General features: G+C 37.6%; 1 protein-coding gene across 3 annotated transcripts in view; it reads left to right on the forward strand.

Moving 5' to 3' along the window:
- The window catches only part of DIAPH2 (diaphanous related formin 2), a 1,125,504-nt gene that overhangs the window by 499,257 nt on the left and 599,071 nt on the right, over window positions 1-27,176 (forward strand). For all 3 annotated transcript variants that reach the window (XM_045995095.1, XM_045995096.1, XM_045995097.1), the window contains one exon: window positions 477-571. In XM_045995095.1, coding sequence (XP_045851051.1) covers window positions 477-571 — 95 coding nt within the window. The remainder of the gene's footprint in view (window positions 1-476; window positions 572-27,176) is intronic.

Below are 27,176 nucleotides of genomic sequence, written 5' to 3' on the forward strand. Positions count from 1 at the left end.
ACTTTTTCTTATGTGGGAGACTTACAAAGTAGATTGATACGATTTTTTTTGTATTTGCTAACTTTATTGTCATTCCTGAGAAGTACTGTGTTGTATGCATCTGACAATAGCCATATTAAATTCAATGTTGAATTTAAAGACCAACTTGAAATAAAATCTCTCATTAGTCATGTTGTATCAGCTTGATCTAAAATTCTTAAACATGTAGTCATCAGCATTATTAGTAGGGGTTTTAATTTATATATAAATATGTATAACCTGGAAACATCAGAGGCTGAAATAATAGGCCATTTTGCCTAGATGAGTAGTGTAGTCAGTCTCTCAAGTGGAAACTACATTCATTTGTTCCTAACTTTAAATTAATATTGGTGACAAATTTCATATTTTGATTCTATGAATACGAGACTAAGATATTTATAAGGGCTCTAAAATTTTGATACTGTTCTATTTTTAATAAAATCTACTTTTATTTTAAGCTATTTTCCTGGGATCATATCGTATGCCATATGAAGATATAAAAAATATTATTCTGGAGGTTAATGAAGACATGCTGAATGAAGCCTTAATTCAGGTAACTTGCATATTTTTCTTTTGAAATTCATTTTCTCAGGTATTTCTAGTTTGTTTTTTTCTCAATGCAGTTGTGGGAAAATGTTCTTCTATGTTTCGGTAATAGAATCAGTAGTATCTAGCTTTGTTACCCATAAGAGTATTCAACATAGAAGATCTATGTTTTTGGTTTGTTTCTGCCTATCATTCAGTGTACATAAAATTGCATGTCACAACAACTCTGTTAAGTAAATATTATTACTACAATTTTATGAAGGTAACAGCAGGAAGGTCAAAAGGTTAAACACCTTGCTAATCACCAATTGGTAGATGTTAAAGTTATTCTTTATTAGGCACATAACATGTACTAGGAATTGTGTCAAGCCCTTTATATATTTTATCTCATTGAATCCTATTAACAACAATCCTATGAGGTACATACTATTGTCCTCATGTTGCAGAAAAGAAAACCGAGGCTTAAGGAGAGTGCCCAGTATCACGTAGATGGTAAGTGGCAGAGTAGCAGAGCTGGAATTTGGAACAAGATCTCTCATAGTTCCAAATCTGTTGCTTTTTCTGTTCTGTTCCATTATCCTGCCTTCCATGAGCCAGTTATTTAGCTTGCTAAATCTCTCTTTCCATGTCTGAGAATACAAATGTATTAAACCAAATGATGTACTCTGTAGAATAAAGCACAGTACAAGATCTAACATGTTATTACAATTCTTGATATGTCTGTTCCTGTCTAGTTTAATTTCTGGAAGGAAGAACTGTGAAGATTTTACTTATAAAGGCATAGTCATTGTAAGGTTTTTTGGTTTTTGTTTTTAAGCCATAAAGGTTGCTTTGATTTTAAAAGACAGTAGTTTATGCTGTGAGAATTTTACCATATTGCCCTTAGACTATCTAAATTTCAGAGTACGAATGTCTGTTAAGTGTCTATCATTTGAGCAGGCTATGTCTATATGGAAGTTCCTCCATTTTGTAATGTAAGCTTGCATTACAGATTACCTCAGGTAGATGTTTTAAATGTAGATATTATGTTATAAATTTAGATAAATAGAAATTTATTTTCTAGGGCTAAGGTTTAATGGGTTTATGTAGGCTCTTTATTTTCATGACATATTTATGTTAATCTCAATAAGAGTTACGCTTTAATCTCAGTAAGAGTAACACTTTGATAAATCTCCCTATGGAAAAGTTTTTAAAAAGAAATATTTTTCTGTCCAACTAGCAAGTTCACGTTTCTCTGAGTAGAGATGGAGAGCTGATCAAATTTGTTCTGCCCGTCTAAGTCCCATGATTCTTTGCACAAATAGTCAGAATGCGTGTGGAATGAAGCCTAAACAAGGTTTAGTTTTCCCTCTTTTTTCAATTGGACAGTTTAATTTTAAGATACAGAGAGACAAAGAAATTTCTGACCTTTTTAGTCTTTTCTCTGTAATTAAATTATAGTAAAATAGAATCATATTTTGAATAATTAATCAATTTAGCCATTTATTTTTACCCGTGAAAACTATATAGCTTTTCCTTCACATACTTTGGTAAAGTAAAAAGAATGCAATTATTTATAATGCTGCCGTGGTCTTTATTTGGCAGTAACATTCAAAACATTATTTTTTAAGTAATATTTTCAACTCTTCAGGGAATGTAAGAACCAGAGAAAGATTCTCACTTATGAATGTCCTTCTAATATGCAACAAGCTTTTTTTTTATTTTTTTGCAATAAGCTTTTAAAATATATAGAGAGACATTTATTATGTGGGATTCTTTTTCTGTTTCACTTTATTTTGTAGCATAAACAGTACCTATTTGTTTCTCTTTAAATTGGGTAAGCCTGGTCCAGTTTGGAGGAATGGATTGCTTTCAATTTGGAGATGACAATAAATTATGTATAAATTCTTGAATTTGCTGGTTTAATTATACCCACTATGCAGTTAAAGCAAGTGATTTTGAAATCACAGTATTATTTGGGAAGATGAGTGATGGAGAATGATAAAGTATAGATCCTGCCAGGCTCCTTTAGTGCATGTTATACCAGATGCATCCATGTAATTCCCGTTTGCTGTGAATTGGGTTGAACTGGGCTTATATCATCTCTTCTTTTTTTCTAGGCTTTCATTCACTTTTCTAAGCCTTTATCTCTTTCTTTTTTTCCCCCAACTATTCATGTGTTTTACCCCTTGCATCCTTTGCCCCACAAATTTTGTGCCTTCTTTTTGTTGAAAGCATACCACTGAGGACTTTTTTTTCAAGCCAGACTGCTTTTCTTCTCAATGCCAGGCTCTCTGAAATTTCCTCTCATTCCTTACCTTGCTCAGTCAAAAAACATTTCTTTCATTCTGCTTGTAGGAGAAAACAACTTAACATGTAATTTAATAGTATATGTGATTAGAATTCACAGATGATACGTAACTTAGTGTGAGGTATTGAAGTTAGTAGTATATTTATCCAGACAAATCAAACCTCTGAGTGTCTTTTGGTAAGGAGGAAGGTCCTGGGTTGAAACATTACTCAGTTTGCCAGAACACAAAGGTGACTGCTTTTCTGAGGCAAGAGAAAAGACTAAAATTACTACTGCTTTTTTTTCCCTCCCATCCCAGAAACATTTGCTTCAGTGATGCAAAAGTAACACCAATTTGCCATTCGCAGGAGCTGTTTACAATTTATTTCTAATTACCATGTAGTACACTGATAATGCATAGCATTAAATATGTATCATCAGATTAACTTTGTTGTAAGTTCTGTTTGATTACAGTGCTAAATTCTATCCATGCATAATCATAGTATATTGCTCACGGGAGATGTTTTTCTCCTCATAACAACAAATACAACAAAAAACAATTAAGGACACATTGCTTCCCAGAGATTTAACACTAGTATTATCTCTCCAGTATAGGTCAATAGGCTCTTTCCAACCAGACAACTAATATATTTTAGTTACTTAGCAGGATGAATATCTTATTTAAAAAACTCTATCTATCTATCTATCTAGTTTAATCAGCAAGGACAAGCCCAAGTATCAGTTTATTAATAAGAATACCAATGTTTCCCTTATTTTGAAATATATAAATTTAAGCTAGGAACTGATTTCATTGTGTGGAAGATGTTGAGATGTCCTAAAATACAGGAACACATGGAAACATTTTAATAAAAAGTATACCATATTCTGAGCTTGTTGAGGAGCTTTTAATATATATAATTATGAGTTAGGTCCAAATAATGTGAACTAAATTTTTGTGATTCTTAGAGTTATTATTTCAGCTTTGAAAGTCTATGTCAGTGTAATTTCAATTTGATCTATGGAGGAAAAAAAATCTGAAAACAGTGTTTTCAGACTACTGGGTTAAAAATCAAATATTTATAGGCTTACTTACATATAGAACATTGACAAAGAAATGAAACTAGCACTTGCAAAAAATTGATTCAAATGTTAAGGGAAAAATAAAAGTATGTTTTACTTTAGAATGTTAGTGCATGTAAATGATTCTTAAATGCTGAGGAAATTGTGTTGCTAGGGAGATTATGGTCATATTCACAAAACATATATAGAAAATAGGATGATTAACATAGAAGGCAATGTAATATAACTGCAGAATAATTTACAAAGATATGTATTGAGCAGTGGTTTTTAACCAGGGATTCAAATCCCCCCTTTGGGGATTAATAGAATTCAGAGGCTCCCGAACTTAGATATGAAAAATACTGTATCTTTATATGTTTAACTTTAAATTAACTGTAAGTTTATTTTTTTAATTTTTATTTAGACAGAGAGAGAAAGATCACAAGTAGGCAGAGAGGTAGGCAGAGGCAGAGGGAGAGGCAGGCTCCCTGCCGAGCAAGGAGCCTGATATGGGACTTGATCCCAGGACGCTGGGATCATGACCAGAGCCGAAGGCAGCCACTTAACCAACTGAGCCACTCAGGCGTCCCTTTTATTTAATTTTTTTAACTTTAAATTAACATTTAGTATTTCATTTGATTAGCAATGTAGGTAACATACCAAAGTAGTATTAATAGTACCTCTAACTTTTCGCTAATAGAAATAATAAATATTTTCGTATCATATTACATTTGAGAGAGGTATCTTGAAATATTAAAGTCTTTAATACTTCAAAATTACACTAGTTATTAAAGCTACCACTAGATCTTATTTTGTAATGCTTTAATCAAGATGCATATCTATTGTTAATGTCACTTTTAAAAAGTTTATTAACTATTTTAATATAATCTGTTTCTTTTATATTCCTTTGTGTTTTATTTTATTATGAGAAACGGACCCATAAACTGGTGTTAAAGGCACAAACAAGGAGACCAGAAACTAGTACAGGAAAGTTTTCCAGTCAAGCTGACTGACATAAGTTGTTCCAGCTTCAGTCTCTCTAGCCACTAGCTATAGAGAATACACCATTGTGAAAATCCCAGACCCAGGGATGATGTTAATACACTTTCCTAGTCCACAGAGACCAAGAAGGACCACATTAGAAGGGTAAGGAAACAGCTGTGGTCTGACCATATTGTCCTTCCCCAGATTACCTTATGGAGATCACTGGGGGAATCTCTTGGAGGGATAAGACAGACATGGAGAATGGGGATGAAGCTTAAACCCACCAGCCCTCAGATCTTGACAGATTTCATTCCTACTCGTAAGCAGTACCCAGGTAGAGAGCCTACCCAGTGTTTCTGACCATCTTTAGAGCCAACTTCGTGGCCCCATATGTCCAGGAGTTCAACTGGCAGTTTTGCCTGATTTGGTTCTCCTTAGTCAACAGGCTGCATCAGCCTGTTCTACTTTCTTGCGGGACAGTGAAGCAGATTTATAGACATGTACAAACTGCTGAGCATAGTCTCCAGTTTTACCTGTCCAAGAAGCCTGACCAGAGAGCCCAGGTAGCTGTGGAGCTCATTATATACTTCTGTCTGGGCAGGGAGCCAAGCAACATCCCTGCCCAGCTGTTGAGCATACACTCTGGCCCTGTACACCCAGGTACCCTGGAGAGTCACCCTGGACAGGCTTGGAGCCCAACCTACAGTGACAGCAAGCTATAGAGTGAGCCTGTAGCCCCACCCAGTGGTGGAGTATAGCCCATTACCCTGTCTGATTGCAGAACACAGCCTGTGGCCTCACTGAGGCAGGGATCCCAGCCAGTTACCCTTCTCAATCATGGAGCACAGTCTGTAGTTCCACCAGAAGTGAGGGGCACCTCAGTAGAGACCATGCCTGACCAAAAAGCACAGACTCTAATCCCACTGAACCAGGAATCACAATATATAAGGTAAAAATTCTACCATCAAAGGAATCTAATAAGGATCCAATAACTGACCCTAAAGACATGGAAATCTGTGAACTTTCTGAAAACAGATTCATAGTAGTCCTCTTAAAGAATTTTAGTGAACTACAAGAACACACAGCAAGACAACTAAACAAAATTTGGAAAATAATACATGAACAAAATGAGAAGTTCAACAAAGAATAGTAACCATCAAAGAGAACCAAACAAATCCTAGAGACGAAGGATAAAATAACTGAACGGAAGAATTCAATAGAAAATTTATACCACACTTGCTCAGGCAGAAGAAAGAATGAGTGTACTGAAAGATCATTTGAAATTATGTAATCACAGGAGTAAAAACAAAAAGGAAGAGTGAAGAAAGTCTACAGGACTATCAGTGGATTTCTCAAGAGAAGCATGGCAGGCCAGGAAATGGTGGGAAATGGTGGGATAGTATATTCAAAATATTGAAGGAAAGAAACTGTCATTCAAAAACGGTTACACCTGGCAAGCCTTTTTTTTTCAGAAATGAAGAAAAAATATTTTGTTAAACAAAGCTGAAGGAGTTTATCACCACTGGATCTGAGACTCACAAGAGAGTAACTTTAGCTTTAAGTATGCAAATAGATTGCAAGTGAGGAGATGTAAAGAGATATTTCAAGCAAATGATAACCCAAAGAAAGCAGGTTTTGCTATACTTAGACAAAATAGAATTAAAGCATAAAAGAGGAAAAGAACATCAGGATATGATAAAAGGGTGATTTAATCAAGAAGATACAACAATTTTAAATAATTATGTACCCAACATTAGGAAACCTAAACATACAAATATAAATACTAATAGAACTAAAAGAAAAAAACAAAACAAAACAACAACAACAACAAAAACACACAAAAAAACACAAAAAATGGCAATTCGGTAATAGTTGTGGACTTTAATACCCAGTTTCAACAATGGATAGACTATCCAAACGAAGAATCGATAAGGAAATAGGAGATTCGAACAGCACTATATAGGCCAAATGGACATGATAGAAATAAATAGAACATTTCATGGGGTGCCTGGGTGGCTCAGTGGGTTAACCCTCTGCCTTCAGCTCAGCTCATGATCTCAGGGACCTGGGATCAAGCCCCTCATTGGGCTTTCTGCTCAGCAGAGAGTCTGCTTTCCCCTCTCTCTCTGCTTGCCTCTCTGCCTACTTGTGGTCTCTTTTCTCTGTCAGATAAATAAAATCTTAAAAAAAAAAGAAATACATAGAACATTTCATACAATAGCAGCGAATACATAATCTTTCCAGGTGCACATGTAACGATCTCCAGGATAGGTCATATGACAGATAACAAAAGTAGTAGCAAATTTAAGAAGATTAAAATCATACCAGGTATCTTTTTTTTTTTTAATTTAAAAATGTATTTAGTTTAGAAAACCTCCCTGCACTGCCCTCAATCTGCATCCATGGCATTTTCAGGACCACATCCTGTTCCATAGCTGCTTTTATTATCCAGATTGTATCTCATTTCTTACTGTAGTCCAGGCAATTGCAAATGAATAGACTCATATCTGGGGAATCAACAAACCAATAGTGGCAAAACAATACCACGAAATGGAAAAATAAAATGGTCATCATTTGAGTGTAGCAACATAGAGACCATAGCAGGAGGGTGTCTCACTGGTGGTGGCAGCTATGATAGTAATTCTTTCTTTCCTCAAGGTCAGAAACAAGTTGGACTATCTTAGGGTGACTGAATTTTCCTGCTGTGGAATTACAGAAGTCCTACAGCCTCCCAGTTTTGTTTTCAAGTCTTCATACTCAGTCTGAAAAATCCTCTCACATTGCTCAAGCTGCTTCACAGATTTGACTTCTGTACTGGATTGGACCTCATACTCTTCCCAAAGTTCATAAAGTTCCTTTCTGAGATCCTCTGGGATCTCAGCTGGGTTAGCTGTTTCATAGCTTCTGGTCTTTGTTAAGATGCTTATCTTTGGGAACCAGAGCCATAACTGCTATTCTGTACATGTGATCTGATACACTTACCTCTAAACATTTCTGTATATCCAGGCAGTCCATGGGAACTGTCTTGAGCTGCCCTACCAGCCATGGGAACTGCAGCAGATTCCAGGTGCCGCAGCCTGAACAGGGCTGCAGTGAAGGGTGATGCCATGTAGCCACTTATCTGGCAGGTTGGCACAAGCCACCCCAAGTATCTTTTCTGACCACAGTGGTATGGAACTAGAAATCAAATACATGGAAATTAAGCAGCACACTCCTGAACAACTAATGAATGACAGAAAGCTTTTTAAAAAATGAAATAAAAAATATTTGTTGAGACAAAACTTACGGGATGGAATTTAAACATTTCTAACAGGGAATTTGGGAATAAATACATACATCCAGGGGAAAAAAATCTCAAATAACTGATCTTCACATCTCAGGGTACTAGAGAAAAATAAAGAACTAAGGCCAAAGTCAGCAGATGGAAGGATATTATAATAAAGAGTGGAACAGAAATAAATGAAACCAAGATTAAGAAAACAATAGAAAAGAGCAATAAAACTAAGAGTTAGTTCTTTGGAAAGATAAAATCGACAACCTTTTAGCTAAACTAAATCCAAGGAAAAAAGAAGAGCTACATAAAAAAAAAATTATAGATGAAATAGGAGACATTACATCTGACGCCAGAGAAATACAAAGGATTATGAGACTGCTATGAACAATTTTATGCTAACTAATTGCACAGCCTAGAAGAAATGGATAAATTCTGAGTAACATACAAATGAACAAGGCTGAAGTATGATGAAATAAGATATCTGAGCAGACCATAGTGACTAAGGAGATTGAGGCAGTAATCAAAAACCTCTCAACAAAGAAAAGTCTAGGCTCAGATGCTTTCACTCATGAACTTTGCCAAACATTTAAAAAAGAATTAACACCAATCTTTCCAAAGTGCTTTGAAAAATGGGAAGATGAAGGAATATTCCCAATCTTATTTTATGACACCAGCATTACCCTGATAGCAAAACCAGGTAAGAACACTACAAGAAAAGTACAGACCAGTATACCTGATGAATATGAATGCAAAATTTATCAACAACAGCTAGCAAATTGAATTTAACAGTTCACCAAAAGGGTCATACACCATGATCAAGTATGATTCAGATCTGTGATGCGAAGATAGTTTAATATATGTAAATTAATAAATGGGATATATCACATTAATAGAATGAAAGATACAACCCATATGATCACGTCAATAGATGCAGGACAAACATTTGACAAAATTCAACATTCATTCATGATATAAACCTCTCAACAGTTTGGGTATAGAAAGAACATATTTCCAACATGTTAAAGGCCATAAGTGATAAGCATACAGCGAATATCATACTAAATGGTGAAAGATGGAAAGCTTTTCCTCCAAGATCAGGAATAAGGGAAGGGTGTCCATTCTTTCCATTCCTATTCAACCTAGTACTGGTAGTCCTAATCAGAACAATGAAGCATGAAATTAAATAAAATAAAATGCATCTAAATTGGAAAGGGAGAAGTAAAATTGTTTGCAGATGACATAATCTCAAATAGAGAAAATCATAAAGACTCCATCAAAAAACTGTTAGAATAAGCAAATTCAGTAAATTTGCAGGATACAAAATTAACATTAGATAAACATTTGTGTTTCTGTATAGTAACAACAAAATATCTGAAAAAGAAACAGTCTCACAATAGCATTAAAAGCAGTACAATACTTAGGCATAAATTTAAGGAGGTGAAAGATCTGTAACCTGAAATCTCTAAGACTGATGACAGAAATTGAAAAAGACACAAGTAAATGGAAAGATATTTCATGTTCATGGATTGGAAGAATTATTTTGTTAAAATGTTCATACCACCCAAAATGATCTATATATAAAATATAATTTCTATCATGATTTCAGTAACATTTTTTACAGAAATAGAAAAAAAAATCCTAAAATTCATATGAAAACATGATGAACCACAAATCACCAAGAAAATCCCAGGAAAGAACAAAGATGGAGGCATCATAACTCGTGATAGCAAGCTATATTACAGAATTATAGTTCAAAACGTTATGGTATGTAGATCAGTAGAACAGAACTGAGAGCCTGGAAATAAACCTATACATATATAGTCAAATAATACTGGATAAAGTAGCTAAGAATACTGAGTGGAGGAAAGGTTGATACTTTCAATAAATTGTGCTGGGAAAACTGGATAGTCACATGCAGAAGAATGAAACTAGAACCTTAATCTTATACCACTCACAAAAATTAATTTGAAGTGGATTTTTAAAGGCTTAAATGTAAGTCATGAAATCATAAAAGTCCTAGAAGAAAACAAGGGTAAAGCTCCTTGACATTGATCTTGGAAATATTGTCTTGATTTGACACTAAAAGCAAAAATAAACAAGAGGGATTACATCAAACTAAGCTTCCTGTACAGCACAAGAAATAGCAGAGTGAAAAGGCAGCCTACAGTATGGGAGAAAATATTTACAAACCACAAATCTGATAATTGTTAATGTCCAACACATATAAAGAACTCCTACAACTTAAGAGTAGAAAACCAAATAATTTTACTAAAAAAATTAGCAAAACACTTGAAAAGACATTTTTTAAAGATTTTATTTATTTATTTATTTGTCGGAGAGAGAGAGCACAAGCAGGCAGAGCAGCAGGCAGAGGCAGATAGAGAAGCAGGTTCTCCGCTGAGCAAGGAGCCTGATATGGGACTCCATCCCAGGACCCTGGGATCATGACCTGAGCCAAAGGCAGCAGCTTAACCAACTGAGCCACCCAGGCATCCCGAAAAGACATTTTTTTTTTCCAGAGAAGATACTCCAGTAGACAACAGGTACATGAAAAGGTGCTCGATATTGGTAATTATCAGGGACCTGCAAATCAAAACTGTAATGAGATAGCACCTCACATCAATTGGAATCACTATTATAAAAAAGATAAGAGATAATAAGTGCTGGTGAGGATGTGGAGAAAAGAGACCCTTGTAAACTGTTGGTGGGGATGTAAATTGGTGCCGCAATTCTGGAAAACAGTGTTGTGATTCCTTAAAAAATTAAAATAGAACTCCTGGGTGATTGAGCCGTCACACTCCAGAGTATATCTCTGAAGGAAATGAAATCACTATATTGAAGAGATACCTGCATATCCATTTCTGTTTTTATTGCAGCATTTTATTTTTACAATAGCCAAGACATGGAAGCAATCTACATGTCTATTGATGAATGAATAGATTAAAAAGTTACACACACACACACACACACAGAGGAATATTACTCAGGCATAGAAAAGGAGGAAATCCTTTTATTTATGACAACGCAGATGGACCTCTAAGCATTATGCTAAGTGAAATATGTCACACAGAGAAAATACTTCCAGGGCAGAAGAGAAAATTTTAACAAATTTATTAGAATATGTAATTGGAAGTCAGAATGGAGACTAGGACTGAAAACTGGATTTTTTGAATCTTTTGGAAAGAAATATTTGCTCGAGTATAAGGACCAAAGATAGTGGATAGGGTACATCTACCAAAGCAGATAGTGGAAGTGACAAATGGAAGATTTAAAGACTATGTTTCTTTAGAGTACTCTGTTTGAGGGAATGGATGGTTTTATAGATAGAGGAGCAAAGTGAGCCACTGTGTCAGGGAGATAGCCAAATACTGAGGGGTTCACCGTAGCCAGCACAGGGGAGAATTTTAAACCACTGAGCCACCCAGGCGCCCCACAGGGGAGAATTTTAAGGAATGATGAATAGGAGATGAGATGGGGTAAAAGATACCCCTTTTGATAACCTGAATTTCAATGAATTACTTAGTTCAAGTAGTAGTTATTTTCTTCTAGGTTTTTCTTAAAATAATCCATACTTTGTACCAGGTTATTATATTCCTTAAGCAAATGTTCTGTTAATTGTCTTTAGGTTGATCTCTCCCTTATTTTTAAGGGACAGAAGTATTTCTTCTGGGTATGCAGCTATCCACTATCATATTTTTAGCTCATTCTCCACCCACTTCATTTTCTCTTAACTATCCTCCTTCCTTCCCACCTTCTCTTCCTCTTCTCTCCATTCTCTCTTCCCGCTTTTCCTTACTTTCATTTAAATAAATTCTATTCTAAATCAAGGACCCTGATCTTTCTTATTTATTTATTTATTTTTAATTTCAGCGTAACGGTATTCATTGTTTTTGCACCAAACCCAGTGCTCCATGCAATATATGCCCTCCATAGTACCCACCACCTTGTTCCCCCAACCTCCCACCCCCCCTTCAAGACCCTCACGTTGTTTTTCAGAGTCCATACTCTCTCATGGTTCACCTCCCCTTCCAGTTTCCCTCAACTCCCTTCTCCTTTCTATCTCCCCATGTCCTCCATGTTATTTGTTATGCTCCACAAATAAGTGGAACAATATGATAATTGACTCTCTCTGCTTGACTTATTTCACTCAGCATAATCTCTTCCAGTCCCGTCCATGTTGCTACAAAAATTGGGTATTCATCCTTTCTGATAGAGGCATAATACTCTATAGTGTATATGGACCACATCTTCCTTATCCATTTGTCTGTTGAAGGGCATCTTGGTTCTTTCCACAGTTTGGCGACCGTGGCCATTGCTACAATAAACATTGGGGTACAGATGGCCCTTCTTTTCACTACATCTGTATCTTGGGGTAAATACCCAGTAGTGCAATTGCAGGGTCATAGGGAAGCTCTGTTTTTTAATTCCTTGAGGAATCTCCACACTGTTCTCCAAAGTGGCTGCACCAACTTGCATTTCCACCAACAGTGTAAGAGGGTTCCCCTTTCTCCATATCCTCTCCAACACATGTTGTTTCCTGTCTTCCTAATTTGGTCCTAATCTTTCGTAATATCTGCTCAGTGAATTATGGCTCTTGGGCATCTCCTTCATACCTGTAAATTACAAAAAATACCTCCATAGATGTCTTGCTGCAATAAATGCATGGAAGTATTTGAGGTTGCTCTTTTCCCTCAGATAATTTCTACTCCTGCTGGCCATGTTACTCTTCTGGACCCTCTCAAGTATCCAGCACTGTACCAAATGTATAGGGTCTACAGGTAGCCACATGATTATGTTTTTCCAGTTGTTACTTTATGTCTCAAAAAAGATTATATGAATTGAGTAACTTTATTGGGTCCTGACATCATAATTAGAATAAAGCATAGGTCATCTGATACATTGCCCTGATTCCAGGCAGTGCTACTCCTAAGCCATCAAAGATAGATGGGTATCTATTGATTCTGCAGGGAAAAGTGATTCTTCAACTTCCCTCAATTAACCAATTCTGGAGTATAATTATTCTTATAGTCAGGAAGTTCATGCATGTGTAATAGTAGAGCTCATTTGTGTCTCCTCAATCAATCTTTGTAATCATTGATCTGTTTACGCGGCTATTGACCATCTGTATTTTATGCAGCCTGTGAGTCTGCATTTGTTCGTGTACTTTACAAGGGTTGATGACTGTAAGTATATCAATTAAGGCTATAATGGCATTAGTACTGTAGAGTTTGAAAACATTTTTCTCTTAAATAATAACTTGCATGAACCACATTCATTTCTATAATTTTTAGAGAATGTGAAGCATTAGTAATAACAGGAACATTCATAAAGGATTTCTTTCCCATTTCTCATCATAATGGAATAAATGATTACTTTATGGCTTGCTATTGCAATCTAAAATACTTCTATCCATGAGCTGCTGTTCTTTTTTATCTTTTATTTCTAACTGGTTAGTTTAGTGATTTTTTTTCTCTTCCCTTTCTTCCCTGCTTATCTTTGACTCTTGTTTGCTACTTTCAGTCTGTTGATAAAAACATATCTGTTCAAAGTAAATGTAATGACAGTTCATTTTCATCCCCTCTATTTCTATTGTTGATTAATACCAGTATTCATTTGTATTGTTGTTCATAAGTGCTATCAGACTATTTTAGAAAGAAAGAGAAAGTAGCTTTAAATAATTTTCTTATACTAATGGATTATAAAAAGCATTTTATTTATTCTTCTCCTATCCCCCTACCCCCCCATGTTGCTTCTCCATGTCCTCATATCAGGGAGATCATATGATAGTTGTCTTTCTCCGATTGACTTATTTCACTAAGCATGATACGCTCTAGTTCCATCCACGTCGTCGCAAATGGCAAGATTTCATTTCTTTTGATGGCTGCATAGTATTCCATTGTGTATATATACCACTTCTTCTTTATCCATTCATCTGTTGATGGACATCTAGGTTCTTTCCATAGTTTGACTATTGTGGACATTGCTGCTATAAATATTCGGGTGCATAGTGCCCCTTCGGATCACTATGTTTGTATCTTTAGGGTAAATACCCAGTAGTGCAATTGCTGGGTCAAGGGTTGCTCTATTTTCAACATTTTGAGGAACCTCCATGCTATTTTCCAGAGTGGTTGCAATAGCTTGCATTCCCACCAACAGTGTAGGAGGGTTCCCCTTTCTCCACATGCTCGCCAGCATCTGTCATTTCCTGACTTGTTAATTTTAGCCATTCTGACTGGCGTGGGGTGGTAGCTCATTGGGGTTTTGTTGTGTATTTCCCTGATGCTGACAGATATGGAGCACTTTTTCGTGTATCTGTTGGCCATCTGGGTGTCTTCTTTGCAGAAATGTCTGTTTATGTCCTCTGCCCATTTCTTGATTGGGTTATTTGTTCTTTGAGTGTTGAGTTCACTAAGTTCTTTTTTTTTTTTTTTCCATTTTATTTATTTTTTTCAGCGTAACAGTATTCATTCTTTTTGCACAACACCCAGTGCTCCATGCAAAACGTGCCCTCCCCATTACCCACCACCTGTTCCCCCCACCTCCCACCCTTGACCCTTCAAAACCCTCAGGTTGCCCCAACCTCCCACCCCTGACCCTTCAAAACCCTCAGGTTGTTTTTCAGAGTCCATAGTCTCTTATGGTTCGCCTCCCCTCCCCAATGTCCATAGCCCGCTCCCCCTCTCCCAATCCCACCTCCCCCCAGCAACTCCCAGTTTGTTTTGTGAGATTAAGAGTCATTTATGGTTTGTCTCCCTCCCAATCCCATCTTGTTTCATTTATTCTTCTCCACTAAGTTCTTTATAGATTTTGGATACTAGCCCTTTATCTGATATGTCGTTTGCAAATATCTTCTCCCATTCTGTCAGTTGTCTTTTGGCTTTGTTAACTGTTTCCTTTGCTGTGCAAAAGCTTTTGATCTCGATGAAATCCCAATAGTTCATTTTTGCCCTTGCTTCCCTTGCCTTTGCCGAAGTTCCTAGGAAGATGTTGCTGCGGCTGAGGTCGAAGAGGTTGCTGCCTGCATTCTCCTCAAGGATTTTGATGGATTCCTTTCTCACATTGAGGTCCTTAATCCATTTGGAGTCTATTTTCGTGTGTGGTGTAAGGAAGTGGTCCAATTTCATTTTTCTGCATGTGGCTGTCCAATTTTCCCAGCACCATTTATTGAAGAGGCTGTCTTTTGTAAAGGTTAATTTTATATGTCAACTTGAATTGGCCCCACAGTACCCAGATATTTGGTTAAATATTATTCTGTTCATATCTTCTGCCCATTTTTTGACATGATTATCTGTTTTGTGTGTGTTGAGTTTGAGAAGTTCTTTATAGATCCTGGATATCAACCTTTTGTGTGTACTGTCATTTGCAAATTTCTCCCATTCCGTGGGTTGCCTTTTTGTTTTGTTGACTGTTTCCTTTGCTGTGCAGAAGCTTTTGATCTTGATGAAGTCCCAAAAGTTCATTTTTGCGTTTGTTTCCTTGGCCTTTGGAGACTTATCTTGAAAGAAGTTGCTGTGGCTGATATCGAAGAGGTTACTGCCTATGTTCTCCTCTAGGATTCTGATAGATTCCTGTCTCACGTTGAGGTCTTTTATCCATTTTGAGTTTATCTTTGTGAACGGTGTAAGAGAATGGTCGAGTTTCATTCTTCTACATATCGCTGTCCAGTTTTCCCAGCACCATTTATTGAAGAGACTGTCTTTTTTCCATTGAATATTTTTTCCTGTTTTGTCGAAGATTATTTGACCATAGAGTTGAGGGTCCATATCTGGGCTCTCCACTCTGTTCCACTGGTCTATGTGTCTGTTTTTATGCCAGTACCACGCTGTCTTGGTGATCACAGCTTTGTAGTAAAGCTTGAAATCGGGTAACGTGATGCCGCCAGTTTTGTTTTTGTTTTTCAACATTTCCTTAGCAATTCGGGGTCTCTTCTGACTCCATACAAATTTTAGGATTATTTGCTCCAGCTCTTTGAAAAATGTCGGTGGAATTTTGATCGGAATGGCATTAAAAGTATAGATTGCTCTAGGCAGTATAGACATTTTAACAATGTTTATTCTTCCAATCCAAGAGCATGGAACAGTCTTCCATCTTTTTGTGTCTTCTTCAATTTCTTTCATGAGTGTTCTGTAGTTCCTCGAGTACAGGTCCTTTACTTCTTTGGTTAGGTTTATGCCCAGGTATCTTATGGTTCTTGGTGCTATAGTAAATGGAATCGATTCTCTAATTTCCCTTTCTGTATTTTCATTGTTAGTGTATAAGAAAGCCACTGATTTCTGTACATTGACTTTGTATCCTGCCACGTTACTGAATTGCTGTATGAGTTCTAGTAGTTTGGGGGTGGAGTCTTTGGGGTTTTCCATATAAAGAATCATGTCATCTGCGAAGAGAGAGAGTTTGACTTCTTCCTTGCCAATTTGGATACCTTTGATTTCTCTTTGTTGTCTGATTGCCGTTGCTAGAACGTCTAATACTATGTTGAACAAGAGTGGTGAGAGTGGGCATCCTTGTCGTGTTCCTGATCTCAACGGGAAGGCTGCAAGCTTTTTCCCATTGAGGATGATATTTGCTGTGGGTCTTTCATAGATAGATTTTATGAAGTTCAGGAATGTTCCCTCTATCCCTATACTTTGAAGCGTTTTCATCAGGAACGGATGCTGGATTTTGTCAAATGCTTTTTCTGCATCCATTGAGAGGACCATGTGGTTCTTCTCTCTTCTCTTATTGATGTGTTCTATCACACTGATTGATTTGCGAATGTTGAACCAACCTTGCAACCCAGGGATGAATCCCACCTGGTCATGGTGGATAATCTTTTGAATGTGCTGCTGGATCCTGTTTGCTAGGATCTTGTTGAGAATCTTTGCATCCATATTCATCAGTGATATTGGTCTGAAATTCTCCTTGTTGGTAGGGTCTTTGCCTGGTTTGGGGATCAGGGTAATGCTGGCTTCATAAAAAGAGTCTGGAAGTTTTCCTTCTGCTTCAATTTTTTGGAACAGCTTCAGGAGAATTGGTGTTATTTCTTCTTTGAAAGTTTGGTAGAATTCCCCAGGGAGTCTGTCAGGTCCTGGGCTCTTGTGTTTTGGGAGGTTTTTGATCACTGCTTCAATCTCATTACTAGATATCGGTCTATTCAGGTTGTCAGTTTCTTCCTGGTTCAATTTTGGGAGTTTGTAGCTTTCCAGGAATGCATCCATTTCATCTAGGTTGCTTAGCTTATTGGCATATAACTGTTGGTAATAATTTCTGATGATTGTTTCTATTTCCTTGGTGTTAGTTGTGATCTCTCCCTTTTCATTCATAATTTTATTAATTTGGGCTTTCTCTCTTTTCTTTTGGATTAGTGTGGCCAATGGTTTATCGATCTTATTAATTCTTTCAAAAAACCAGCTTCTAGTTTCATTGATACGTTCTACTGTATCTCTCGTTTCTACCTCATTGATCTCTGCTCTAATCTTGATTATTTCCCTTCTTGCATGTGGAGTTGGTTTGATTTGTTGTTGATTCTCCAGTTCTTTAAGGTGTAGAGACAGCTGGTGTATTCTGGATTTTTCCATGTTTTTGAGGGAGGCTTGGATGGCTATGTATTTCCCCCTTAGAACCGCCTTTGCTGTATCCCATAGGTTTTGGACCGAGGTGTCTTCATTCTCATTGGTTTCCATGAATTGTTTAAGTTCATCTTTGATCTCCTGGTTGATCCAAGCATTCTTAAGCAAGGTGGTCTTTAGCTTCCAGGTGTGTGAGTTCCTTCTGAACTTTTCCTTGTGATTGAGCTCCAGTTTCAAAGCATTGTGATTGGAGAATATGCAGGGAATAATGTCAGTCTTTTGGTATCGGTTGAGTCCTGCTTTGTGACCCAGTATGTGGTCTATTCTGGAGAAGGTTCCATGTGCACTTGAGAAGAATGAGTATTCTGTTGTTTTAGGGTGGAATGTTCTGTATATGTCTATGAGATCCATCTGGTCCAATGTTTCATTCAATGCTCTTATTTCTTTATTAATTTTCTGCTTCGATGATCTGTCTATTTCTGAGAGAGGCGTATTAAGATCTCCTACTATTATTGTATTCATATCAATATGGCTCTTTATCTTGATTAATAGTTTTCTAACATAATTGGGTGCTCCCATATTGGGGGCATAGATATTCACAATTGTTAGATCGTCTTGGCGGATAGTACCTTTAAGAATTATGTAGTGTCCTTCTGTATCTCTGACTACAGTCTTTAGTTTAAAATCTAATTTATCTGATATGAGAATCGCTACTCCGGCCTTCTTTTGAGGCCCATTGGCATGAAAGATGCTTCTCCATCCCTTCACTTTTAGTCTGGGTGTATCCTTAGGTTCAAAATGGGTCTCTTGTAGACAACATATGGATGGGTCCTGTCGTTTTATCCAATCTGCAACCCTGTGTCGTTTTATGGGCACATTTAGGCCATTCACATTGAGAGTGATTATTGAGAGATAGGTTTTTATTGACATCGTGTTGCCTTTGAAGTCTTTCTGTCTATAGATTGTTTCTATATTTCTGTTCAATGATATTCTTAGGATTTTTTCTCTTTTATAGGACCCCCCTTAATATTTCCTGCAGTGTCGGCTTGGTGGTTGCATAGTCTTTTAAGCCTTGCTGGTCTTGGAAACTCTTTATCTCTCCATCCATTTTAAATGTCAGTCTTGCTGGATAGAGTATTCTTGGTTGCATGTTCTTCTCATTTAGTACCCTGAATATATTTTTCCAGCCCTTCCTGGCTTTCCAGGTCTCTGTGGAAAGGTCTGACGTTATTCTAATGGGCTTTCCTCTGTATGTAAGAAGCTTCTTTGTCCTAGCTGCTTTTAAGAGGGTCTCTCTTGAAACATAATTCCCCATTTTAACTATAAGGTGCTGTGAGGACTTTTGAGAATCTAAAATCTTGGGAGGAGATCTTTCTGCCTCTAGTACATGAACATTGTTTCCATTCGTGAGATTGGGAAAATTTTCATAGACAACTTCTTCCACTATATCTTCTAGGCTTCTTTCTTTTTCTTCCCCTTCAGGGATTCCAATAATTCTGACGTTGGAACGTTTCATGGCATCGTTTATTTCCCTGATTCTGTTTTCGTGGCTTCTGAGCTGTTTGTTCCAGGCTTCCTCTTGATCCTTTCTCTCTATCTGTTTGTCCTCCAGATCACTAATTCTATCTTCTGTCTCAGTTACCCTAGCTTTTAGAGAATTTAGATTGGACTGGAACTCATTGAGAGCATTTTGAACATCATCCCTGGTGGCTTTCAGTTCTGCCCTAACATTGTGAACATCATCCCTGGTGGCTTTCAGTTCTGCCCTAATCAATTCCGTTTGGTCATCCATGGCTTTCTCCAACCTAGCTATTGCCTGGATAATTGTTAGTCTGAATTCCTTTTCTGACATATTGTCTATGTCGATAGCCATTAGTTCTGTTGCAGAAGGCCCATCCTCTGTATTTTTCTTCTGTTGGGTATTCCTCCTCCTAGTCATTTTGGTAAGAGATGACTAAACAGATGCAGCTGGACTTATCGATTGTGGTGCAGTCAATGTGCACCCTGGAACGCTTCTATGCAATCAGGATTCCCCACCCAAATGAGAGAAAAAAGAAAAGAAAAAGAAATAGAGAAGAAGAAAGAAAAAAAAAAGGGGAAAGAAAAAAGGAAGAAAAAAAAAAAGAGAGAGAGATAGGAAAAAAAGGGAAGATAAAAGAGAAGGCTCAGCCCAAATGGGCCACAAGGTAAGATTTGTGGAGTATACAAACAAAAACAGACAAAAAAAGAGTGATAAAAGTATATGACAAGAGAAAAAAATATGTATATATAAGCAAAAAAAAGGGGAAAACCTCCTCAGAAAGAACCCCAAGTATAAGATTTATATATTGTCAGGACAGACACAAATTCACAGAAACACTGACAGAAGGAAAAATTGGCAGAATGGTTATAGATTCTCAGTGTGGGTGAGGAAGGTTATTTTGATTCTTCCTGAAGGTATCTTGATGTTTTTGTTAAGGGACTCAACTTTCCTAAGTTACAGGGGTATTAGAAACTGGTTTGCCTATAGGGGTAGCATTGATTGGGGAAAGGGTGTTACCTTGAAGTTTAACTCTATATGTATAGTAGAAAATAAAAACTAAAAAAAGAATAAACTAGACTAAACTAAGTTAAAATTAAAAAAAGAATTAAAAAAATAGAAAAACAAAAGAAAAACACGGGTGTATGTATCAAAAATTTCAGGTTAGAAGGTTATTAAAGAATTTGATGTACTGGACATCTCAGTGTGATGGTAAATAGGTTAAAAATTATCTGTATGTATAAAAAAAAAAAGAACCAGAATATTGGTAAAGAGTTAAAAATAAAAGTTGTATTTATGAAGTAGTGGTGGTTGTTCTCTTGTAGTCTTTTTTTTTTTTTCCCTTCCGTCCTGGTTGGTTTTCTGGGGGTGGGGCCTGCCACGTGGGTTTTCAGACAATGATGTTCCCTGAGTTAGGTCCTCCCACTCCCCTCAAGGGGGTGAGCTCTTTTTTTTTTTTCAGGAAACTGTTTTTTTTTTTTTCCAGCCTTTTGTTCTCTGGGGGTTTTTATGTTCTTTCATCTGCTTTCTCTCGCCTTGACAGCTTTTGATGGTTTTTGGAGGTTTAGAGGAGAGCAAACAGCACCCCAACCTCCCTCTCAAAGAGATGCCTCAGACTGTTTTGCAAAAGCTGCTGGCAGAGTTGGTTCTGGGTCACTGTCCCTGGGGATGCAGGAGCTCCTCGTTGTGCCCAAAACCAGGGCAGCAGTGGCTGTCTAGGCAGCTCCAGACCACCAGAGAGGTTCCGAGCAGAGATCGCGCACTGAGATTTTCCCGCTGTCCCGGGCTGGGAATGTCTGGTTTTTCCTGCTGCCAGAGCTCCAGGCTAGCGCCTATGAGCACCTATCCCAAGGGAGGGTGTGGGACGTGCGCGTTTCAGGATTGCCGTCAGGCCAGGCTCCCAGCCCCTCACGGGAGACAGACCCCACTAGTTCTCGTCCTCGGGCGCGCTGGCGTTCAGGTGCACTCGCGGCTCAGGACGGAGACCTGATTTCTCCGCCGCACTCTCTCTGGCTCCACGCCAGGGGAGGCTGTCCTGGGTCCGGGGACTTAGGTCCCTGACCCTAACCGCCCAGGTTCCCACTATTACCCCCCACACCGGGATCCTTTGCTGTTTGTTTTTTGAGTGCTTTCAACCAGACTCCAAGTTAATGTTGGTCCCCAGACGCAGAGCACTCTCGTGTTGGGGTGTTACTTTCCAATCTGTCACCTCTGGTGGCTCCCTCCCCCTTTTGTTTATCTTCCGATATCAGTCCGATGCTCCCAGTCTGCTTTACCTGCCACTGGTGTCTTCTGCTCCAGTAGAGATCCAGACTTGTATAATTCTGATCTCAGGCTGATTTCATGGGTGGTCGGAGTTCTTTGGTAGGTAATCAGCTCACTTTAGGGTACAGGTTGAAATGGTGCCTCCTCCTACTTCCCCGCCATCTTGCTCCCCAGTACCATACTGTTTTGATGATGACAGCATTGTAATAGAGCTTGAAGTCTGGAATTGTGATGCCACCAATTTGGCTTTCTTTTTCAATATTCCTTTGGCTATTTTGAGGTCTTTTCTGGTTCCATATAAATTTTAGGATTATTTGTTCCATTTCTTTGAAAAAAATGGATGGTATTTTGATAGGGATTGCATTAAATGTGTAGATTGCTTTAGGTAGCATAGACATTCTCACAATATTTGTTCTTCCAATCCAGGAGCATAGAACATTTTTCCATTTCTTTGGTCTTCTTCAATTTCTTTCTTGAGTGCTTTATAGTTTTGAGTATAGATTCTTTGCCTCTTTGGTTAGGTTTATTCCTAGGTATCTTATGGTTTTGGGTGTAATTGTAATGGGATTGACTCCTTAATTTCTGTTTCTTCTGTCTTGTTGTTAGTGTAAAGAAGTATAACTGATTTCTGTGCATTGATTTTATATCCTGACACTTTACTGAATTCCTGTACAAGTTCTAGCAGTTTTGGAGTGGAGGCTTTTGGGTTTTCCACATATAGTATCGTATCATCTACAAAGAGTGATAGTTTGACTTCTTTGCCAACTTGGATGCCTTTAATTTCTTATTGTTGTCTGTTTGCTGAGGCTAGGACTTCTAGTACTATGTTGAATAGCAGTGGTAATAATGGACATCCCTGCCATGTTCCAGACCTTAGCAGAAAAGCTTTCAGTTTTTCTCCATTGAGAATGATATTTGAGGTGTATTTTTCATAGATGGCTTTTATGATATTGAGGTATGTACCCTCTATCCCTACACTTTGAAGAGTTTTCATCAGGAAGGGATGCTGTACTTTGTCAAATGCTTTTTCAGCATCTGTTGAGAGTATCATATGGTTCTTGTTCTATCTTTTATTAATGTATCACATTGATTGATTTGCGGATGTTGAACCAACCTTGCAGCCCTGTAATAAATCCCACTTGATCGTGGCGAATAATCCTTTTAATGTACTGTTGGATCCTATTAGCTAGTATTTTGGTGAGAATTTTCGCATCTGTGTTCATCAAGGATATTGGTCTGTACTTCTCTTTTTTTATGGGATCCTTGTCTGGTTTGGGATCAAGGTGATGCTGGCCTCATAAAATGAGTTTGGAAGTTTTCCTTCCATTTCTGTTTTTTCAAACAGTTTCAGGAGAATAGGAATTAATTCTTCTTTAAATGTTTGGTAGAATTCCCCTGGGAAGACCATCTGGCCCTGGGCTTTTGTTTGTTTGGAGATTTTGAATGCATCCATTTCTTCCAGATTGTCAAATTTGTTGGCGTGGAGTTGTTCATAGTATTTTCTTATAATTGTCTGTATTTCTTTGGTGTTGGTTGTGATCTCTCCTCTTTCATTCATGATTTTATTTATTTGGGTCCTTTTTCTTTTCTTTTTGATAAGTCTGGCCAGGGGCTTATCAATCTTAATTCTTTCAAAGAACCAGATACTAGTTTCATAGATTTGTTCTTTTGTTTTTTTGGTTTCTATTTCATTGATTTCTGCTCTGATCTTTATGATGTCTCTTCTCCGGCTGGGTTTAGGCTTTCTTTGTTGTTGTTTCCCCAGTTCCTTTAGGTGTAGGGATAGGTTATGTATTTGAGACCTTTCTTGTTTCTTGAGAAGGGGTTTTACCGCTATATATTTTCCTCTCAGGACTGCCTTTGCTGTGTCCCACAGATTTTGAATCATTGTGTTTTTATTATTATTTGTTTCCATGAATTTTTATCCATTCTTCTTTAATTTCCTGGTTGACCCATTCATTCTTTAGAAGGATGCTCTTTAGTCTCCATGTATTTGGGTTCTTTCCAAGTTTCCTCTTATGATTGAGTTCTAGCTTCAGAGCATTATGGTCTGAAAATATGCAGGGAATGAACCCAATCTTTTGATACCGGTTGAGACCTGATTTATGACCCAGGATGTGATCTATTCTGGAGAATGTTACATGTGCAATAGAGAAGAATGTATATTCTGTTGGTTTGGGATGGAATGTTCTGAATATATCTGTGATCTCCATTTGGTCGAGTGTGTCACTTAAGGCCTTTATTTCCTTGTTTATCTTTTGTTTGGATGATCTGTCCATTTCAGTGAGAGGAGCGTTAAAGTCCCCTACTATTACTGTATTGTTGTCAATGTGTTTCTTTGAATTTGTTATTAATTGGTTTATATATTTGGCTGCTCCCATGTTAGGGGCATAGATATTTAAAATTTTTACATCTTCTTGTTGGACAGACCCTTTGAGTATGATATAGTGTCCTTCGTCATCTCTTATTATAGTCTTGGGCTTAAAATCTAATTTATCTGATATAAGGATTGCCACCCCAGCTTTCTTCTGATGTCCAGTAGCATGGTAAATTGTTTTCCACTCCCTCACTTTCAATCTGGAGGTGTCTTCGGGTCTAAGATGAGTTTCTTGTAGGCAGCTTTCCGTAGAGTTCTGGGGGATAGGAATGAAAATGGCGGCCTCCCAATCTCCGGCCTGGAGGAGCTGAGAGCTCGGGGCCCCACTCCTCAATGCATCCTCAGAATAAAGCACTCAGTCACTCCTGTCTCCCTGGCCTCTGGCCACGCTCCGAGCGCTCCGAGCTCACCTAGCCTATGACCAAGTGTCTCAGTCTCTGGCACACAGCTCTGCCTGGAGTCTCTGAACCCCTCAGGTCCCTCAGCTCTTCCGGGGGTGTCTTCCTGGATCTTGTGGGGAGCCCACTCACAGAGCAGTGTCCTGTGCCATGGATTGCGGTTCAAGGTAACCCCAAATTGAGAGCTTACTCCTCAGGTCTGTCTCTTTAGCCAGCTTCCCCGCTCTAATACCTGCAAGCTCTGCAACACTCAGACACCCCCAATCCTTCTGTGACCCTGCAGGACCTGGGGCCACGCTGACCCCATGTGGGTTTCACCCCGGTTTAGCCTCTGGAGCAATGTCCCTCAGTGGAGCAGACTTTTATACTTATGATTTTGCATCTTGGTTATAGAATTTTTTATTTTGGCCTGACTAGATTATAGGTCTTTCATTTCTATAGTAAGGGTCTCTTTGCTTTCTTCTATGCTTTTCTCAAGCGTAGGTAGTATGCTTATGATTGTGGTTTTTATTCTGGTTCAGGTCTATTACTTATTAGCTCCGTGTCTATGGCCTCATGTTTTTTGTTCTTTTTGGGTGAATTCCTTTGTCTTGGCATTTTGTCTAGGTCTTGTCTTTTCTGTTTTTGGGAACATGTATACCTGGTCCTATTTCCACTATTCCAAAGCTTTCAGCTCTCTATGATCAATAGACCTGGTGCATTCAGAGTTTTGTGTTCATTTTATGATGGAAGGCCTGGTTGCTGCCCTGGCTCCCAATCACACTTGCCTGTTATAAAAGGAACCTGAAGTGTACTAGAGGGTGGAGTTTGGTATAACCAGGCCCACGCCTCTATTGTGTACTCTGTGCTGCAGAGCACAGTCCGTCCATGTTGATTGGAGGGGTGAAAAATGGCGTTACCCTGCTCTCTTCCCTGGAAAGATGAGTTTGCACCCACTGGTGTTCAGGAAGCCCTCAGAGAAGTGCAAACAATCTACCCTCTTGTGTCCCAGGCTTCCATCAAATCCCTGCCTCTACCGTGTCTGTGTTCACACTATCAGCCCACACTGGTGGTACAATGTTCCTGCCTTTCATCTCCAGCATATGTCAGGGTTTCAGAATTTCCAATTTTTAGAGATCCAGTGCAAAGCAGAAGTGCCCCCTGATCCTCTGGGTGAGGTTTTGAGGCATTGTGGCTGGTACCAGTTTATCACAGAAAAGCAGTTGTATGACTGCTCATGGACTTTAGTTTTAAAATAAAGTATAACAAAGTATAACAAAAAGCTGGCATTCAGGCTAGTTGCCCTCAGCAGGTGCCTTTGATAGGGGTGTCAACGCACATTCATCTTGTTGCTCTTCAGGGATGTGTTGACTATTATTCTCTTATCTTTCAGCCACATAAATTTCATAATCAGTTTGTCAAGTGTAAACAACAGCAAAAATTTAGTCATAATTTTCTGATTACAGTTGTATAAACTGGGCAAAGTTGTGTCTGTTGAGATTCTTACATTTGATTCTTCCTATCCTTGAACATGGCATGTATATCTATTTAAATCATTTTTAACAACTTTGAAAAAAAATTTTGGCACTTCCTAATTTATCTGTTACATATTTTAGTTTTTAAAATCTACATTAGACAGTATGTTTACTATTTTATCCATGTTTGCTTAAATTTACTCATATATTTAACTTATGTTTATACCTTCCTTTTTATCTGACAGCTTCATTCTAGGATCATTTTATTTCTTACTAAAACACGTGTTTTTAAAGTACCTTAAATGAGATTTTGGTTATAGTAAACACTTAAGTTTGTTTGATAATATGTTTATTTCATCTTTGAACTTAAAAGATATTTGCAATGGATATAGAATTCTCTCAAATTATTTTCTCTCAGAAGTGTAAACAGATTATTTCACCAATATCAGGTTTTGATTGTTGTTAAACAACATTAATTCTTCTGTTTCTCCTGATTCATTGGGCTTCCTAAATTTAATAATTGTTATTTTATCAGTGCTGGAAAATTATTAGCCTTTTTAAGCTGTTTTTATTCAGAGTATTATCTGTCTTTTCTGCTCTCTATAGTTGCTTTTGTAATTCTAATTCAACATACTTGAACATTCTCACCCTGTTTAGGTTTTCTTGTGTTTACATCTCATAGTTTGTCTTTATGTCATGTGCTTTACTGGATATTTTCTAGGCCTGTTGTCCAGTTTACTAATTCTTTTTATGATTTGTGCCTCATCTTCTGTTTTAGCTATTCAAATGAATTTCTGATATCAATTATTATATTTCTTATCTCCAGAAAATTTGTTTTTCAAGTATTATGTCATGTGTCTTTATAAGTCTAATTCTATTGTTTTTGCTGTCTCTTACTAATGTTTCTTCACTGCTTTCTATGTTATCTTTATTTTTATTGTGAACTAATGATTGCTAAACTTTATCTGTGAGAATACTTCAAAACTGGAGTTCAAAGGTAGTTTCTTTCTTGGAAATTTGCATGAATCATTGCCAGATACCTGGGAGCACTACCAAAGACTAATCACTTTAAATTTAAATTCAGATTCATTCTCTCTCTCTTTCTCCCTATCTCTCCTTCAGTATATGTGTGTGTGTGTGTGTGTATATACATATATATCCTTCAGTATGCATATATATATATATGTGTGTGTGTATATGTATATATATATGTATGTATGTGTATGTGTATATTTGGTCTTTTTTGTTTTGTTTTGTTCTTTGACAACTAGGTAGTTAAATTGGTCTTTTCGTCTTTTGTTGTTTTCCTGCTCTTTTTTTTTTTGACAACTAGGTAGTTAAATTCTGGCCAAAAATCCACATGGGAGGTATCTTATGGTTAGAGATTTATAGGGGAGAAACCCCACACCCTAGATCCCGGAGTCAAGGCAAAACGGGCAAAATTTCATACTGTTTTCCTCTGTGG

The sequence above is a fragment of the Meles meles genome, chromosome X (genome assembly GCF_922984935.1).
Source record: "Meles meles chromosome X, mMelMel3.1 paternal haplotype, whole genome shotgun sequence".
NCBI lineage: Eukaryota > Metazoa > Chordata > Mammalia > Carnivora > Mustelidae > Meles > Meles meles.